An 18,584-nucleotide genomic window follows, 5' to 3' on the forward strand; every position below is an offset into this window, starting at 1 on the left:
TAAAATACACTGATACTTGCATCTTAATTACACAGGTTTCTGCTACATGATTTCAAATTAGTGTAGGAAATAAGCATTTCAGCTACGACTTCCTAATTTAGTCTAAAAAAATATGACCAAGAATTTCCTTACATACATTGTTTTATAATGCAACACAGACCTCTCCCAGAATTGGTAATTCACTTCATATAACTACAGTTACGCAGAAAAATTAGGCAAATTTAACTGGAAATACTCTTTAAAAAATCCACTTATAAAAAAAGAGTCAGTGTATATAGACAGTAGTTATTTTTGCAAGTCTATCACTTCATTAGTTTAAAACAAAAAATCCCAAATACAGCTGTTTCCATATACCCAAGCTGCTTAGATTGGACCATTTTATTTTAAATATTGTAAAGCCAATTCTGAAAGACCCTCATAGGCTTTAAATACAAAAGCATCAGACTAAGAACAGTGATTTTCTGAAGTCTGGGTGTGAGAAAGCTGACAGTGGCATATGTATGTGTCAAAGATGAATAAATACATAAACTTAAAATTCAAAACACCATCAATCTCATACATAATTTTATTTATTTATTTTTTTTATTACAGATGTAAAAGATTCAAATGTCAGAACTGTAATGTTGGAATTGTTTATAATGTCAAGTGATGCATGTTACATATTCTTTCTATATTCCATTGATCAACCAGAACCTGGGATAATAACTGTAGATGACGGAGTACATTTCATGTGCAAATGGACATGGATTTGAAGTGAATTTTGAAGAAAAACTCTTTCATATTCAAGTCTTAACGATTGTTTTGTTCAACTTGCACCAATTCTTCCACAAATTATTTTGCTTAATTCTGATGTTTCTGATAGGCAACAGTAATTAATATTAGTGTGATGCCTGCAGGGCATTGTCACACAAGGAGAACTTAGTCTTATGATAGAATATAGTAATTTGATAAAACTTGTTACAGACTTGAGAGAATCAATCCCGATAGAACCAGAAAGAACTATAGTTTTCCCTTTGCACACATTTCATGCCATTCCATTACAGTTAGTAGAATTAGTCTTGTTATTTACAAAGTAAGATGTGCTTTGAGCCTGCTTTCCCAAAAAAATGAAGAATATGTGATCATGCCATCCGCAAATGCCTTCCCTGCAGTCCTGGCTACCACCTTCAGAGACAATTGCAAGTCAACTTGACAGGAGGTAGAAATCTCAGAAAGAGTCCATTGCTGAAAGCTTTCAACCAGGTATTTGGGCAGGGCAAAGATACCTAAATTAGTGAGGGAAAAGCTGTCTGTTTTGCAGAAGTACAAGTGACACTATATCTCTTACATTTTGTTTCATACAGCCACAGCAAAGAGCCCAGTAAAAACATTTTTTTGCAAAGGAGGACATACAAGTCAAAGGACACAAATCTGTGGGAGTGCTTACAAAATTATTTGGGTTTTGCTGTTCTTTGAACTTCTAATTTTGCTTTACAAAGACAACAAAATTTAATTCCAACACTTTTATAACAGGTTAATTTAAAATAACAGTGGCTGAACCCTGGAAAAAACCATCAAAATATGACATTATTTTAATTAACAAGTGTAATAAAATCAAGAGTAGTAGAGAGCTTTTTAAGGAGGATACACATCTTGGAATATTAAGCTAGCTGAAGGGTTTCTCAGAGACCTTAATCCAGTTTTGAGTATGATTAGAGCAAATGTTAGGTTAATATAAAGCAGGCTTCTTCTTAATACATCTGGATAGAACACAGTCCTACCTAAAAGTTTGTGTCCACACTTTAGATAGTAGTTTAAAGAACACATTATTAAAAGAAAAAAATTATTGACTTTGTGTCTTCTAGAAAACTTGCAGTTTACATTATTTCCATTATTTTCTTGATTAGTCTGAACAGAAGAGAATGTGCTGTTTTCAGTTTGGATAGTGGTAATTTTCTTCATAGTACCTGGTATGAGACTGTGTTTTGGATTTGTGACCAAAACAATATTGATAATACAAAGATGTTTTCATTACTGCTGAGAAGCACTTTCACAGTGACAAGTCCTTTTCTGCCTCTCACCCCGCCCCACCACGGAGAGGGTTGGGGGTGCACAAGGAGCTGTGAGGGGACACAGCCAGGACAGCTGGCCCCAAACGACCACAGGGATGTCCCACACTATGTGGAGTCATGTTCTGCATATAAAGCTGGGTGAGAAGAAGGAAGGGAGGGGGTGTTCAAAGTGATGGCATTTGTCTTCTCAAGTCACCTTTATTCTTGATGGAACCGTGTTTTCCATGGAGATGGCTGAACATCTTCCTGCCTGTGGGAAATACTGAATGAATTCCTTGTTTTGCTTTGCTTGTACACATTTTCTTTCCATATTAAGCTGTCTTTATCTCAGCCCACAAGTTATCTCACTTTCACTCTTCCAATTCTCTTTCCCATCCCACTAGAGTGGAGTGAGTGAGCAACTAGCCAGGGTTTGACCACAACATGTTCACAGAGATCTAGATCACAGAGACTTTTATTGCATCAAATATCTTTTCTATTATATGCAGGCAAAAGTTGTTGGTGTTTTTTCTTTTTTCTTTTTTTTTTTTTTTCCCCCTTTGGCTGCCACAGTCATTAGCAAGGGAAAGAATAAAGGAAATAAAAGGAGATGTAGAAAGATTGAAAATTGTTAGTCCTGGAGAAGGCTGCTCAGTATTGCCAGGGCAGACTTTGACAACATCAGCCTCTCTGAATATAGCAAATATTATCTTCCTTGAAATGATGAGACAGAGACCACCTCCATGACTGGATCCTTCAGATGCTGTTTCTCCTGCCGTTCTGTATGACTTTGAGGACGTTGGAAAGGTCAAAACTTTTCGTAATCAATTCCATTAGGTCCTCATCTTTTTCCACACCGTTGATAAACTCTTCTAAAGTCAGCTCCCCTAAAAGAAAGTCAGATAGTCTTTAGAAGCTGGTAAATGCAGCAATCTCTCTAGTGAATAAAAGACCATTCACGCCAAATCCCTTATGAAAGTTGCTGCTAGGCAAATGCAGGTAGAATATTTGCTGATGTTTTCTCACTTGGTATCAGTCAGATCCTCACTCCTTTTTCTGTTAAAACAGGTCAAACACAGCTTTCACTGAAGTCTGAAACAACATAAGTGCTCATAAATGTGTGTAAAGGGTCTCTAATGAAGTCTGTATCAGGGCTGAATTTGGATGTACTGGCCATTTCTCACTGTGCTAATTGGAATTTATATTAGAGCTGGTTTTAAAAGAGATTAGGGTGTGATTTGCTAAGGATTAGTGGTCATAGTCCCTGTGTTGACTACTGGGATTATTTAGAGCCATTATCAGATGTAGGGAAAAAAAATTAACTAAGTGGTTTGATAGATAAATTCTTTCAAGGAGCTGAAATGGCCATTTAGAGTGTGATTTTTTTGGGCTCATAACTTCGAAGTTTCAAGACAACAATAAAATCTCTTTTATTGAAGAGTAGGAATATTGTTTAATGTTCTTCCTCTTTTCCTGCTCTTTTCCCTGTCAACAAAGGCCAGTTCTAGGCATGTGTCTGTTTGCATAGTACACAGAAATGTCCACAGTTTTCTGTCTAGGGGTTATTCCAGTGGTACTGTTTTATCTTAAGAGGAGAAATAAATTTTGGTTTAATAGGAAGAGTCAGATTGTTTCCTCTGAGAATGGTTTAAAGTTTCTTGTTAAATTCACAACAATGAATGATTTCTCTGTAAAATTAGAAATTACAAGGGCCAGGCAAAGAGGAAAATAGCTGGAGGAGTTAAGGCCCCCAGGATGCAGGGGAGCAGCAGCAGTTTCAGTCCTGTATGTCTGGCAAATAGCTAGTGTGCTGACTTTTGGCTGTTTTCAGGTTTAAGTAGTCCCTGTAGGTTTTTTTTTTTTTGGGGTTTTTTTTTTTTTTTTTTTTTTTTTTTTTTTTTGGTGTGTGTGTGTGTATCTTGTTTTTTGTCCATGTCAGCCTTGGAAACATCATCTGACATGAAAAAGGAACACTATCAGCATTTGAAAAATGTAAAAACCACTTTCTAGCCATAGTCAGTAAAGTTTGCTTTCTGTTTAGTCACATATGTCCTTGCTACACTGGTGACAGGCTCATATAAAGAGGAAAGTCGTCATTTGACAGAAGTCCTGGTTCTTAGGCTTCAATGAAAGTACTAAGACCCTCTCCAGGAGCTAGCATGCAGAGTCCTGAGGAAGTTTGTACTTCCTTTTTCAACAACAGCCTATATAATCATTCCACAAGCGGACTCAGAACAAGCCATCTCTGTACACTTTCATGCATCATCCTGCTTCATCACTAATCCACTCAATTCCTCTGAACTCTCTTCCTATCCCAGACACTCCTCTTAGTTCCCCTCTCTTCACTCTGTATTGCCTTTGACTCAGGTTTTTGGGTGGATGGGGCTCCTGGACTCATCACGTGGACATGCTGCCCCATTTTCCTGCTTATTCAGGTCAACTGGTCTTGGATTCCCTCCTCTAGATCCCAGGCTGTGCATTTTGAGGTACCAATAGCAGTCATACAAACCACACTGCAGTTGCCAGATGAGGTTACACTGGCAGGCCCAGACTCACTCCTGCTGCTGTGATGGGCCTCAGATTTCTGTGAGGTAATGAAAATAAATTCCAAAACAAACAGGAGATTTGTTTTAAGAATTGTTCTTTACAACCCACGGGATTATTTATTGTATATTAATGTAAGGAAGGACTTTGCAATTTATTTGTCTATTTTCACTTCTCTTTAATAAGCTACAGGGAGGTAGCATAGTTGAAGGTAAATTTGGTAAAACTTGGCCTGTTCCTCAGGTCAAGCTAGTCCTGTTGCTTTCCAGCAATTTAAAAACTAAGAAACTATGGAAAACAGTTTGAAATGGAACCACTATGAAGATAATCCTCCATACGTCGTGTTTCAGATTTTCCTTGCTAAAATGTATTACACTAATGATGGTCTAGCTCAGATACAACTATTACTTGTCAGTAAACGTATTGTCAAAGCAGTGAAAAATCATAGAACTTGGGTTCAATTTTGACTGTGTTATTTGGACTCCTTTCATAATTTGTCTTCACCAAAGAGTGGGCCAAGGAGTTGGGTCAAAAAAATCCTCCACTAAGGCATCCTCCACATGCATCACAAGACCCCCGTTTATACTCTGATTATATATTGCAAACAACTTTTTAAAAGAGTAACCTCAATACACTAAATAAAACCATAAAAATGCCCCTCCCTTTGTCAAACTGCCCAAAATTACTGCCTGTGACTTGACTTTTCTCGTTTTAGCTTTCCTAATGTTCCTAATTTATCAATGATTGCAGCAATTGCTGTAAAACATAGTTGCCAGTGGAAGGATTATCTTCATGATTAGAAGTACGAGGGAGGACATTTATCTCTAATAAATTTTCAATTAGAAACAACTCTGAAGCAGTGAAATGAAATTATAGTTTCCAAATGCAAGACCAATTAGCTTAATTCAGTATCTTGAAGAAAAACCAGGAGTATGTATCTTAGCATGCGTTGACAGTCAGCCTTCAAGGAACATCCAGTATGCTCACCAGTCTTTAGAACATGCTAGAGCATGTGCAACCATGCACATCCTATTTGTTGTTTTTGGTTTTTTTTAAAGATTTAAAGTAGTTTATACCAACACAAATATATTACTCCCCACTGCCAATGATGCTTTCATTTTGCTATGCAACCTGAGAAACTGGCGTTTTGGATGAATAGTGCAGGAGCTGTTTTTACTGCATGTAATTACTGTATGTAATTCCTTTGTCAGTTGGCTTACACTCCACTGTAAAGCTGAAGTAAAATAAGGGCAGAGAAGAGCAGATTCCGGCTTTCAGTTATCTAAACCAGTCATCCTTCAGCTGCATGTTCAAATCCCTTTTTGCCAAGAAGTCCCTGCCAATGACAAGAAAACCTAGATTCTTACCGTCATTGTTCACATCTATCTTCTGAAATATCATGTTTGTGAACTCTTCAGCACTCATGTTGGTGTAGCCATTAATAGCCTGGATTGCCTGAGGGCAGAAACACAGAAAGCTCTTTCAGATTTTCCCCATCAAGTCGTGAAAACAATAGAGTGGCAGAAGCAGTACTTGAAGTGCAACTCTTTAGTTCACAAACACTTTCGAAAATCACCAAATAAATAGCTACTTCAAGTAAATCGTCAGTAATAAGGACTGGAAATTTAATTAACAACACAGCCTAGAGATTACAGACTAATTTGCATATCTCTGAAGGTCTGAAGAAACCAGTGGCACCTCTGCTCTGTAATTCACTTTCAATTCCAATCAGCATTTTTATCTGGCCCTAGAGAGTTCCATGCCTTCAGAGAGTGCCCTTTGGTCTGTGTGATTTAAATGCAATATTGTTTTTCCCATCTGAAAGCACATGCAGAGAAAGCCTAAGTAATTTTTCTATTAAGACATGTTTAATTTAGTAATCACCAATGAAGTCAGACTAGCTGTCCTGGAAGTTGGCAATTTACTTGTCCTCCAGAGAAGTTAAGAAAACCAGAAGAATCCTCTCTACTTTTGTACTATTTTTTTTTTTTTTTTTTTTTTTTTTTTTTTTTTTGGGTTTTGGGGGTTTTTTTTGTGTGGCAAAAGGACTAACTATTTGGAGTAAAGGTATAAATGTATGCTTTTGCAAAATTGTGTCCATTGACTGGGAAAATATGTGCATATTTAAACATGCCTATGCATTATATAATGGGCACACTACAGAATTTGTTTTTCTGCACTTGAATTATCTTGAGGTGAACTGTATTGTGTAAGGTAAGTCACTGTATGTGCCACTTGTTTCTTTTGGTGTCTCTTTCCAAATATTATATTAGACCTCACATTTTAAAACAATCTATTCAGCACTGATACAGAATTCTTGACCAAATCAAATCATAAAAATGCCCCCTCCAAATGTCCCAAATTCCGGTCTGTTTCAAAAAGCAGCAATAATAATTTTACAGAAATAGTTTCATAAACTTGTTTCTATTACTAATTCATACTTTAGGTACTTTTGGTGTTTTATATGTCTGACCCTCGTGCAGTCTTAAGTAGAAAGTTGTATCCCTTCCACAGTTAAATTTATTGCAGTGCCAAGAGTAAAGCAGTGGTTCCTGAAGTATTTGTGTCACTGACTACCACAGAAGCCCCTTAAATAGTAAAATACTGGGTGTTGAAAGGGTGCATGGTTATCTGGAAGGAGTGTTGATGGTTGGTATTGATATGCTGGTCCATAGTTAGCATAGCTGTAGAGACAGATTTCATTTTAATAGCACTTCTGTGTTTCTAAATTAATGTCTCAGATATGACACAACCTTTTGTTTACTGGTGCTTATAATAAGCTGGGCACCCCTTAATGGCTGTGAGCCTGTTTTTTCTTTTTTTCTTTTTGGGCCCACCATTTTTAATCTAGTCTAGGTGAATGATTTAGGCAGGTTTAAGTTAAAGTTCTTATACTCCAAAAGAGATGGAAACACACAGAGGTATAAACTGGTTTTAAAACTAGGTAAGTTAAAAAAGAATTATTCTTTACATTGGAAGGATTTTAATTTTAATTCACATTTGGATAAAGCCCCAGAGAAAACACTGTTGACTCATTGGCTTTGGGCGAAAATTAATGGAGAATATTTTTGAAAGAAAGATTTCATTAGTCTCAAAGGAGAAATCTGGAAGATTCAGCCTCTACTTCTATGTTTAGAAAGCTGTTCTTTAGGTGATCAGCTTTGTTTGACCTGGTAGCTCCATCTGGCTCCAGTTCCTTTCAGTTTTGGCAGCAGCTATTTAAAGTCTCTAACAGCAACTGGCTTGGCACTAGCAGTAATGCAGAATCCAGGAAACTATTTAGGTTTGATGCTCCCTGTGGCAAAACTTTGATCTGTAGTGAGTCCTGTACATTTAGGGAGCAGTATTGAATCATATATATTTGTAAGGAGCCTTAACATACCTTTTGGATGACAGCAGCTAATGAAGAGGACAATATTATTTCATTAGAGCAAGTTGAAAATTATGAAGATAATTTTAAAGAAAGAATTGCACTTCTTTGGTTTTATGAGTTTGAAGTGGACCCATTTTCTGCAAAATTTTGGAAATATTTTTATCCAAATATTACTGCGTGATTTAATAGTGAAGTTATATTTCCTTGATTTAGTTTAAAAAAGGGGTAATGGTGTTTGTAGTAAACAAATCTAAAAGCCTTCCAAAAAATTAAAATATTGTAATATTTTGATGACATCTATATTTTTCTTGCTGCAAGATCAGTTTGAGAAGCCAGTTTTTCACAACAGACTGGCACATATACTTTTAACCATCTGGTTTGTTCATTATGCTCCTACTGTCTTACCCTGCTTTATAGTACAGTTTATCACAGTAATGTCTCTACTGTTTCTACAGCATTTCACTTTCAGTAAAGTACTTTATCTGTAGAACTGTTGTTTAAAGTAAAATACTACTTAGATGTGTTCAATAAGGAAGAAAATAGTGTCAGGAGTGTCACTACTAGCCACTGTTAATTCTGGTTTTACAACCATAAAACATTAGATAAAGTACTGACAATCCATTTACAGCACATGACGAACCACTGTTTCAGGGGCAATGCACTGGATCAAATACTCTTGTTATTGGCCATAACTTACTTACCCTGAATATGCTTAATAGTTCTTTTTTGTCAATGCATCCGTTTCCATCAGCATCGTATAGCTTGAAATACCATTTCAATTTTTGGTCAATTTTCCCTCGTATAACCAAATTTATTGCAGCTATGAACTCCAAGAAGTCTATAAATCCGTCCTAAGAGAGAGAGAGGGAGAGGAAAAAACATACCTATTTAATAACATTGGTTTTCTGTTCTTACTGGCAATTGCACAGAAACAGGTCATCAAAGCCCCTAGAATATACATTGATTTATGAAGCACCTTGACATAGAAAGCTTCTATGGTATCAAAAAAGGATAAAAGGATGCGCTCAACTGGAAGAGCTATAGGAAGAGGTATTAGGAAAGACAGTTTTGTTCTCCCCTGAAATCCAGGTGTTGTGGAGGTGAGGGGCAAATCTGTTCTGAGCAATTGTTATTGAAAGTTTTTAAAAGGAAAAGAAACAGTTTTGTGGCAGACTGCCACGTGAAAAAGAGGAGTTTGGGATATCTGGTTTGGTACTAATGAGATATTTGCAGTGGAGTTGTTTACATCTATACTGCAGAACTATGTATGATTTCCAGAGCAGTTCCAGGTGTTATTCATCTGAGGGATCATGTAATAAGTGTTTTAAAATTGTAACCAATACTCTGGCATGAACCCTAAGTACTGTGGTTTATCCAAATAAAAATTGAGTCTCTCTGGTAAACATTTTGCGTGGGATACAAAGCCTTCGAGGCAAAAACCAGACGCTAAATATTGAGGATTGGGGATATTCATAGGGAGAACAACATTTCAGATTGATTTCAGATTAATTTTCCTACTGCTTTGCTCAAGCTACTGATAGAAATCTGTTAAGGACAAACCTCTATAGTCAGGTTCTTCTGTTTCTGTAGAAATGTGGTTAGGATGGAAGAAACAGTAGCTGAATTTGGATCCTACTTGCTCCAACTGTTTCTCATGTGCATTCAAAAAGAATTAACAACAGGTAAATTTAGTCTTGTGATCAGAATCCAATTGGTCAGATTCCAGTTGCTCAGAAAACCTAGGAAAGGTTGTCAGTTTCAGATGGCCTTTGACTGAAAAGAGGAGGTTGGATGAGTGTCCAGTAGGTTTAGCGTGTTACTTAGTTTTATTGCCATATATCAACAGACATCTTGCCAGTTGAGGTTTACAGGCATTAATCAGGCAGGCATTAATCAGTCCTCAATGTTGTAGTACGGGAAAAGAAGACCTGTAAGGATGCAGTACGACTCATTGCCAAAATCAGAATCCTAAAGTAATTTAGGTTGGAGAAGACCCTCAAGGTCACCAGGTCCAACAGTTAACCCACAACTACATCACTAAACTGTGTCCCTAAGTGCCACACCTTATATGTCTTTTGAAGACCTCCAGGCACTATCAGTGTATTTTTGTGACAAGCAACCAAACATGTGAGCATGCAAAAAATGACAACAAACAGGAATTTATAAGGTCTAGAATATACTGAGAGTTCTTCTGACCAACCTTCCATTGAAAACAAACCAAAATGCATAAACCATTGAGAGGAATAGTGGATTTGTCTTTACAAACAAGCTCTGGGTCTGCTGGTGGATAAAACTAGCACTGGGAGATTCTAAAAGAAACAATGGGAAGGAAAGATGGAAAAAGATACCTACTTTTACAAATAAACTTTAGGGTTGCTGATAAATTAAACTCAACATTGAAAGATTAAAGAAACAATGGGAAAGAAACCCCCTAAATTCCATAAGAATTAAAAATTAAAAGGGAGGGTTATACATTAGAGGGAAATCTTTGGTATCAGGTGTATCAGGAAGGCTGTACCTCTCAAGTACCTCAGCCAGTGGGGAAAGAGAGAAGGGAAATGTGCCCAGGAAATTAGGATAAAAAGGGAGGATGCATCCTCCAAAAATTTGAGAGACCCCAGGGGAATGCCCCATGGCCTCTCCCTGTATTTGAATAAAGTAAAAGGACTCCTCTGTGTCATTTCTGGACATAAACCTCTAATGTTTGTGGATTAATTTTCCTAACAACTGCGGGCTTGTCTGGGTTCTTTCCACCATCCAGTGTGGTGGGCAGTGAGCGGAGCTGAAGGCACGCCTCTCCCTGTTTGGGTGATCAGCTCCTCTTGGTGGTGGCTGACTCCAGGTGATCGACTGGGGTCCCGACACTGTCCGGGAGACAGATGAGTGGCGGACCAGGGGGTCCATGAAGAGTTCACAGGGAAGGACCACTGAAAATCTCACTAGTGAGTGAAATGGTATCTTTGGGGAGCAAACCTGGGAGGGCACCCATGGAAGGTAGCACAGGTAAACCTGGGAGGGCACCCATGGAGGGTTGCAAGGGTAAAGCCAGGAAGGGGCCCCAGCAAAAGGGATGACTATCCAATAATACCTCTAGAGAGTCCCTTGGGGAGAATGCTGAGGTCTTGGAACAGATTATACATTCACGCAGAGGTAAGTATGGAGGTAATGGTAAAATATTGTTATTTTGTGTGGCCAGAGTATGAGTTGCCAAGAGGGTATATATTGGCCACCTTATGGAACAGATAGGTGGCCATATACTCCCTTGGGTATATATATTGTCGAATTTTGTGGAGGTATTTAGAGGAGAATTGCAAAGGATGGATTGAAAGGGAATGTGGATTGATATGGATTAGACAAGCAACAGGAGAAATCTATGTAGCAAGAAAAATGGGAAAAGAGGAAAAAGGGGAGGAAAAGGAAAATTGTGAGGATTGGGATGTTTTTCAGCACCTTCCCCTATCTTGTCCTGCAGTGTTACCAGCTGACCCAGGGCCACCTGCAGGTGCCCTGTATCCTCAACTCCCGGTGCTAGGGGAGCAGGGAAATGCTGTTCCTATGGCTCTACCTGAGAATAATGATGGTGTGGGGGGAGGGGAGAAGCATATCATATCTCCCCCTCAACCTAGAAGAGGAACTCAATTTAGGACATCAGAAGCCCCCCGGACCCAAGAGACAGGGGTAGACTGGATGCCACTCCGCCGAGTTCCTTTGTGGGGTCAGGAGGGAGGGTTTGGGCCTGTAATTGTACCACTTACTACCCAGGATATAAGAGGGCTGAAAAAAGAATTACCCCCATATTTGGATGATCCCACAGGGGTGAGGGAAAAGACAGAGGAATATTTAGGAAATGCAGATTATACATGGAAGGATTGGGATTTTCTTTTGGGGATTTTGTTTGGGCCATCAGAGAAACGAATGATTTTGCAGAAAGCTCGGCAGCTGTGGGAGGATGAACATTCACAACCAGCAGGGGGTGCGGGACCTAATGTACTTACAGTGGATGATGCCATCCCACAGGCTGGCCAACAGTGGGACCAAATAACCAGGCCAGTCTGGCTCGCCTCCACTGTGCTTATTTGATTAGGGCAATTAAATCAGCTGCTCCCAGAACTAACAACATAGCTAAGGCTATGTCGTTAGAACAGGAGAAACATGAAAGCCCTTCTCATTGGTTGGAAAGGATTAGGGATGCCCTGTGAAAGCATGAGCGGATGGATCCTGAGGGGCCAGTCTTTGACACATTGCTGAAGGTACAGTTTATTACTAAGGCCTGGCCTGATATAAGGAAAGGGGTACAGAAGGATGAAGAGTGGCAAAATAAGCCTCTGGAGGAATTGGTTAGAAAAACACAACTGATATATGTAAGAAGAGATGGGGAAAAGGTTAAAGCTAAGGCAAAGATGATGGCAGAATTTTTGCAGCTGCAGAGAAATAAACCGCAGGGTCCAAGGGGTGCCTCGGGACAGAGGAGATGGGGTCAGCCACAAGGAAGTGGCAGAGGCATTCCCTCCCCAGCAGGGGAGAGCCAACCCAAACACTGGTTAGTTTGCCGGGCAGAAGGGCATTGGAAAAGGGAGTGTCCACAGAGACAGCTGGACCCTCAGGAGAAGTAAGTCCAGGGGATAATGGAAATGAATTGTTAGGGGTGTCAGGGGCTCCCATTATATCAAGGACCCACCATTCTGGAGCCCTTGATAACTTTTAAGGTGGGTCCGGATCGGGAGGAGGTGAGTTTTCTGGTAGACACAGGGGCCTCTCGATCCACCTTGAATTTTATACCTAAGGGGAGGAAATTATCAAAAAGATCATTGGTTATTGAAGGAGGGAGTGGGAAGGATGAACAAGTGTATTTTATTCAACCCCTATTAATAGATATGGGAGACAGGTTTGAAATGCATGAATTCCTCTTTGTTCCTAATTGTGACTGTAATTTACTGGGAAGGGATTTGATGGCTAAAGTGGGAATGCAAATTAGTATTGTAAAAAATTACACAGAGTCCAACACTGTGATGTCTTTGTGTAAAATGTCTGAGAAGGCTTATGCTGAAATAAATCCAGAAGTATGGGCGGCCCCAGGGAAATATGGGAAGCTAGACATAGAGCCTCTCCAAATTACTTTGAAACAACCAGGACAAGTAGTGTCTAAAAAGCAATACCCTCTTTCAAGGGAGGGAAAGAAGGGGTTACAGCCTGTCACTGAGTCCCTGCTAAAGGCAGGTCTCTTGGAGCCATGTATGTCTCCCTATAACACCCCTATCCTGCCAGTTAAGAAACCAGATGGAACCTACAGGATGGTGCAGGACTTCAGAATAATAAATGAAGTTGTCAAACCAAGGCATCCCACAGTTCCGGATCCCTATACAATCCTGAATCAGATCCCTTCTTCGCACCAGTATTATTCAGTACTGGATTTGAAGGATGCTTTCTGGAGGGGTCTGATTACAGAAGATAGTAAACAGTATTTTGCCTTTGACTGGGAACAGGAGGAAGGAGGAAAAATGGTAAAACAACAACTGACATGGGCAGGTCTTCTGCAGGGATACACTGAGTAGCCGGTTTTGTTTGGGCAAGCTTTGCAGAAAAGATGAAGAGAGTTTACGCCACTCTCAGGAGTTAGGTTGTTGCAGTATGTGGATGACTTGCTTTTATCTGGGGAATGTGAAAAGGTGGTTGAGGAGGCTACTGTAAAGCTGCTTAATTTTCTTGCTAAAAAAGGGCTCAGAGTATCCGAAAAGAAGGAACAGTTGGTAGAGAAAAAGGTCAAATATTTGGGACACATTCTGACTGAAGGGTTATGGTGTATTGATCCAGACAGAATACAAGGGATTTTACAAGTACTTTACCCCAGACAAAAAGGAGTTACAGCAGTTTTTAGGGTTGGTGGGATACTGCTGAGCATGGATTGAGGATTTTTCTGTTGTGGCCAGACATTTATATGACTTTTTGACCCAAGATAGTCCTAATGTTGTGGTATGGACACCAGAAGGGGAGCAAAGCTTTAAAAACTTAAAAGACAAACTGCAAGAAAAATGGGAAAAGAGGAAAAAGGGGAGGAAAAGGAAAATTGTGAGGATTGGGATGTTTTTCAGCACCTTCCCCTATCTTGTCCTGCAGTGTTACCAGCTGACCCAGGGCCACCTGCAGGTGCCCTGTATCCTCAACTCCCGGTGCTAGGGGAGCAGGGAAATGCTGTTCCTATGGCTCTACCTGAGAATAATGATGGTGTGGGGGGAGGGGAGAAGCATATCATATCTCCCCCTCAACCTAGAAGAGGAACTCAATTTAGGACATCAAAAGCCCCCCAGACCCAAGAGACAGGGGTAGACTGGATGCCACTCCGCCGAGTTCCTTTGTGGGGTCAGGAGGGAGGGTTTGGGCCTGTAATTGTACCACTTACTACCCAGGATATAAGAGGGCTGAAAAAAGAATTACCCCCATATTTGGATGATCTACAAGGGATTTTACAAGTACTTTACCCCAGACAAAAAGGAGTTACAGCAGTTTTTAGGGTTGGTGGGATACTGCTGAGCATGGATTGAGGATTTTTCTGTTGTGGCCAGACATTTATATGACTTTTTGACCCAAGATAGTCCTAATGTTGTGGTATGGACACCAGAAGGGGAGCAAAGCTTTAAAAACTTAAAAGACAAACTGGTTAATTTGTCCCCAGTCTTAGCTCTTCCAGACTCATAAAAGGAATTTGAACTATATGTGGGTGCTAAACAGGGTCATGCTAAAGGAATTTTGGTGCAAGAGCAAAGAGGAACAAGGTGGCCTGTTGCTTATTTTTCAAAATTGTTAGACCCGGTGGCCAGAGGCTGGCCTCATTGTCTGCAGCACTGCGCAGCCACAGCCCTGATGGTGGCTGAGGCCGGAAAGCTGACAAGGGGAGGGTATCTGATTGTTAAAGTTTCATATCAGATTAAAACTTTGTTTACTGAAAGAGCCCCTAAGTGGATGACCAGCGCTCTGTTATTACAGTATGAATCTTGTTTAATGGAACAGGAGGATTTAGAATTTAAAAGCAGGGAAGGGTTCAATCCCGCCTCAGGTTTGAGCGGCCCGAGAGAGAGGGGCCAGGAAGAAGCCCATGACTGTATTCAGGTGATAGACAGATCTCCAGACACCGGATAGGGAACACTTGCGAGATACTCCCTGGCCTGAGGGAGAAAATGTGTTTATTGATGGATCTTCTAGGGTGATAGAAGGGAAAAGATTTACAGGATACTCTATCGTGAATGGAAGGCAATTAAAGGAAGCGGGGAGGTCACCGCCCTCCTGGTCAGCTCAGACAGCAGAACTGTGTGCGCTGTGAGAGCCTGTGAATTATACCGGGACAAGACAGTGAATGTTTTAATGATTCTAAGCATGCGTATGGGGTGACACATGCATTTGGGAAATTACAGGAAGAAAGAGGTTTATTAACCTGCAGGGGAAAGACGTTTGCTCATGAGAGCTTAATCTCTCCCCTGTTGGAAGTGGTGAACTTACCCAAAAAGTTAGCAATAATAGACATCAAGTGGCACCAGGCAGGGTGCCCGGAGGAGGCAATAGGAAACCGACTGGCTGATGAAGAAGCTCGGAAAGCTGCATTGTTGCCAAAAATCTCTGAGATGCTCCCTTTGCTCCCAGTAACTGCACCGCTGTCAGAGAAACTGTTTTCCAGCAGAGGAACTTGAGATAATTAAAAAAAAGTGGGGTAAAGAGGGGATAATTGGTTTACAAGGGATGGTAAGCCGTGGATACCAAAAGCTCTGGTGTTGCAATTGTTAAAACAACTTCATGAAGGGAGTCATTAGGGCTCCCGAGGACTGGCAGAAGCCTTCCTCAAAATGTGTGCTGCTGTGGGTCTTTTTATTCTGGCTGAGCTGTCGAGGGTTGTTTGGTTTGTGCTGAAACCAACAAAAGAGTTACAAAGAAACTTGCCAGGAGAGGGAGGCCTTGGGCTGTATGTCCCTTCCAGAGATGCCAGGTGGATTTTACTGAAATGCCCCGAGAGGCAAGATTCAAATATCTTCTGGTAATAGTATGGTGTCTAGAGATAAGTGATGTATATTTGAAACATTATGTGGCCAGGATACTGTCTCTTGTGAAATCTTTTCGACAGGAAGCTCAGTTGGCACAGACCCTACTTTGGACTTTGCTGCTCACAACATCCAGCCAGGAGATTGGGTCCTAGTTAAGGAATGGAAAGAAGAACCCCTGGTAGCGAAGTGGCGTTGACCTTTCCAAGTGTTGCTGACCACAGAAACATCCATCAAGACAGCTGAACACAGGTGGACCCATCTGAGCCTTGTTGAGGATGAATGGAGAGATAAAGGAACACCTCCTGAAACTGGTGATAGAAACTAAGATGCCGTGGGTACTCTTGTCACTGGCTTTGGCAAGAGTAAGGGCCAGACCCAAGGGAGATATTAAATTATCTCCCTTTGAATTAATGCTTGGAATTCCCAGCCAGCACGTCGACATCGGGGGAAGCCCTGTGTGCCTACCCACATACTGTCTGCTGAAATAGTTTGTGTGGGCATCCCTCCTCTCGGATCTCCAATCATTGGGGGCCAATCCTTGCTGTCATTGTTTTCTTTATGTTAAGCTGTTTCTGTGCCTTCTCTCGCCACAGGTGGTGTGGAAGAAAACGTGAAAGTGAAAATGAGGTTAGGAGATTAGATTACAGCACTAGAATGTTTCTCTTAATAATCTTACCCTTATATTGTCAGTTAGGTTGGGGCCAAAAGTGGGAAAATAATTTTTTAACCTTGGGAGAAGAAGTAGCAAAAGCCTTTAACCTTAGCAGTTGTTGGATCTGCAGAGGGCCAGGGGGATCTGAAAGCTGGTCATGGGTGAGCCTAAATGGTGGGTTAGCACCTTGAGTGAGGTCCATAATGGGACGGGATTTTGGGATGAAGAAAGAAGTCCATGACAGCTTCATTCTTCTGAAAGAGGTATTTATTGTCTAAATAGAACAGGAAACATATATGTGGGGAAAAGTGTTTGTGACTGGACTTTATTTTTTGGTTTAGATTGTTGGACCCCAACTGCTTCCTTATGATTGTTCCAGATATCAAGGCAGATAAAATCAAACACATATTAAGCACACTAATGATAGCTGGCTAAGGTGTACTTTCCATAATTACTGAAAGGATTTTGAAGCTGTAAAGGAGTGGGGAAGGATAAGTTTTTTGATCCCTTATTTTTAAGCTGCCCCCCAGATAATTCCACAAGTAGGACACATGTTGTCTATGACTACCAGTAGAAGTGGCAACACCGGAACAGAACTCGAGCCTTTTTTAATGGGTTCTGATCCGGATCTAACAAAACAGGCCTGGGATGTAACTGCAGGTGGAAACCTCATGTAGGAGCTTGGAAATGCAAATACTGTGATTCTTATGGCAGGGCAACCATTGCTGGGGGACCACTAGGCCCAGGAAGCAAGCTGCACTTTGACCGACCCATTGATGATGAAAATTGGAAAGGTCCCTTTGCCAACAGGACCTGGGCTTTAACAGGGCTTTACAGGATTTGTGGCCGATATGCTTATCGCAGGTTACCCCCAAACTGGTCAGGGATATGTTATGTGGGGTATATTCTTTCTGCTACCACAAGTTCATGGAAATCAGTTAGAAATCAAGGTATATGACGATCTCATTAGAGAAAAGTGGTCAATTGATCTGTCCGTGGTTGGAGGGAGCACCCAAATTGGGGTGAAGATGAATGGCCATGTGAACTAATTATACAACACTATGGACCACCCACATGGAATCCTAATGAATTAATATCAGGTGCCAGAGAACCCATTTATAATTTAAATTGAGTAATTAGGTTACAAGCTATCTTTGAAGTAATGACGAACCAGACATGTTCAGCTCTTGACCTTCTTGCTGACCAGTCTACTCAGATAAGAAGTGCAATGTTTCAACTTTGGATGGTATTAGACTATTTATTAGCAGAAGGGGGAGTGTGTGGCAAATTAAATGACTCAAACTGCTGTTTCCAAATAGATGACAATGGAAAGGTGATGAAACAAATAATAAAAGGAATAAGAAAGTTACCTCATATACCAGTCCAAACATGGAAAGGATTGGAATGGGAAGGGGACATGTTTTCATTGTTACCTGGTGGACTATGGGTTAAACTGCTTTTTTTGCTCTTATGTGCTGTAGCAACAGTAATCTGTTTACCATGCATGGTCCCTTGCTTAGTACAACTTATTCAACATGTGATCAAAGGGATGCAGGTAGTAGTCATGCCTGCTGACCCAGAGATGGCTACAAAAGGACAGAAATTGATGTCTCTGCAAATAATTGCAAAAGCAAAAAAGACCCAGGAACAGAAAATAAAGTCAATGATAATGAAAGTTTATAAAGACAATTATAAAAAAAATAAAAGAGAAGGCATTGAGAGGAATAGTGAAAGTTACCTCATATACCAGTCCAAACATGGAAAGGATTGGAATGGGAAGGGGACATGTTTTCATTGTTACCTGGTGGACTATGGGTTAAACTGCTTTTTTTGCTCTTATGTGCTGTAGCAACAGTAATCTGTTTACCATGCATGGTCCCTTGCTTAGTACAACTTATTCAACATGTGATCAAAGGGATGCAGGTAGTAGTCATGCCTGCTGACCCAGAGATGGCTAC

At 40.4% G+C, this 18,584-nt stretch overlaps 1 protein-coding gene across 1 annotated transcript in view; it reads right to left on the minus strand.

The window, feature by feature from the left end:
* Positions 1-2,786: 2,786 nt before the first annotated feature.
* The window catches only part of GUCA1C (guanylate cyclase activator 1C), a 52,746-nt gene continuing 36,948 nt past the window's right edge, over positions 2,787-18,584 (minus strand). Inside the window, exons 2-4 of the mRNA XM_041463905.1 lie at positions 8,649-8,798; positions 5,942-6,029; positions 2,787-2,917 (exon numbers count right to left, since the gene is read on the minus strand). Of these exons, the coding sequence (XP_041319839.1) occupies positions 2,787-2,917; positions 5,942-6,029; positions 8,649-8,798 (369 nt within the window). The remainder of the gene's footprint in view (positions 2,918-5,941; positions 6,030-8,648; positions 8,799-18,584) is intronic.

The sequence above is a fragment of the Pyrgilauda ruficollis genome, unplaced genomic scaffold (genome assembly GCF_017590135.1).
Source record: "Pyrgilauda ruficollis isolate IOZ18807 unplaced genomic scaffold, ASM1759013v1 scaffold17, whole genome shotgun sequence".
NCBI lineage: Eukaryota > Metazoa > Chordata > Aves > Passeriformes > Passeridae > Pyrgilauda > Pyrgilauda ruficollis.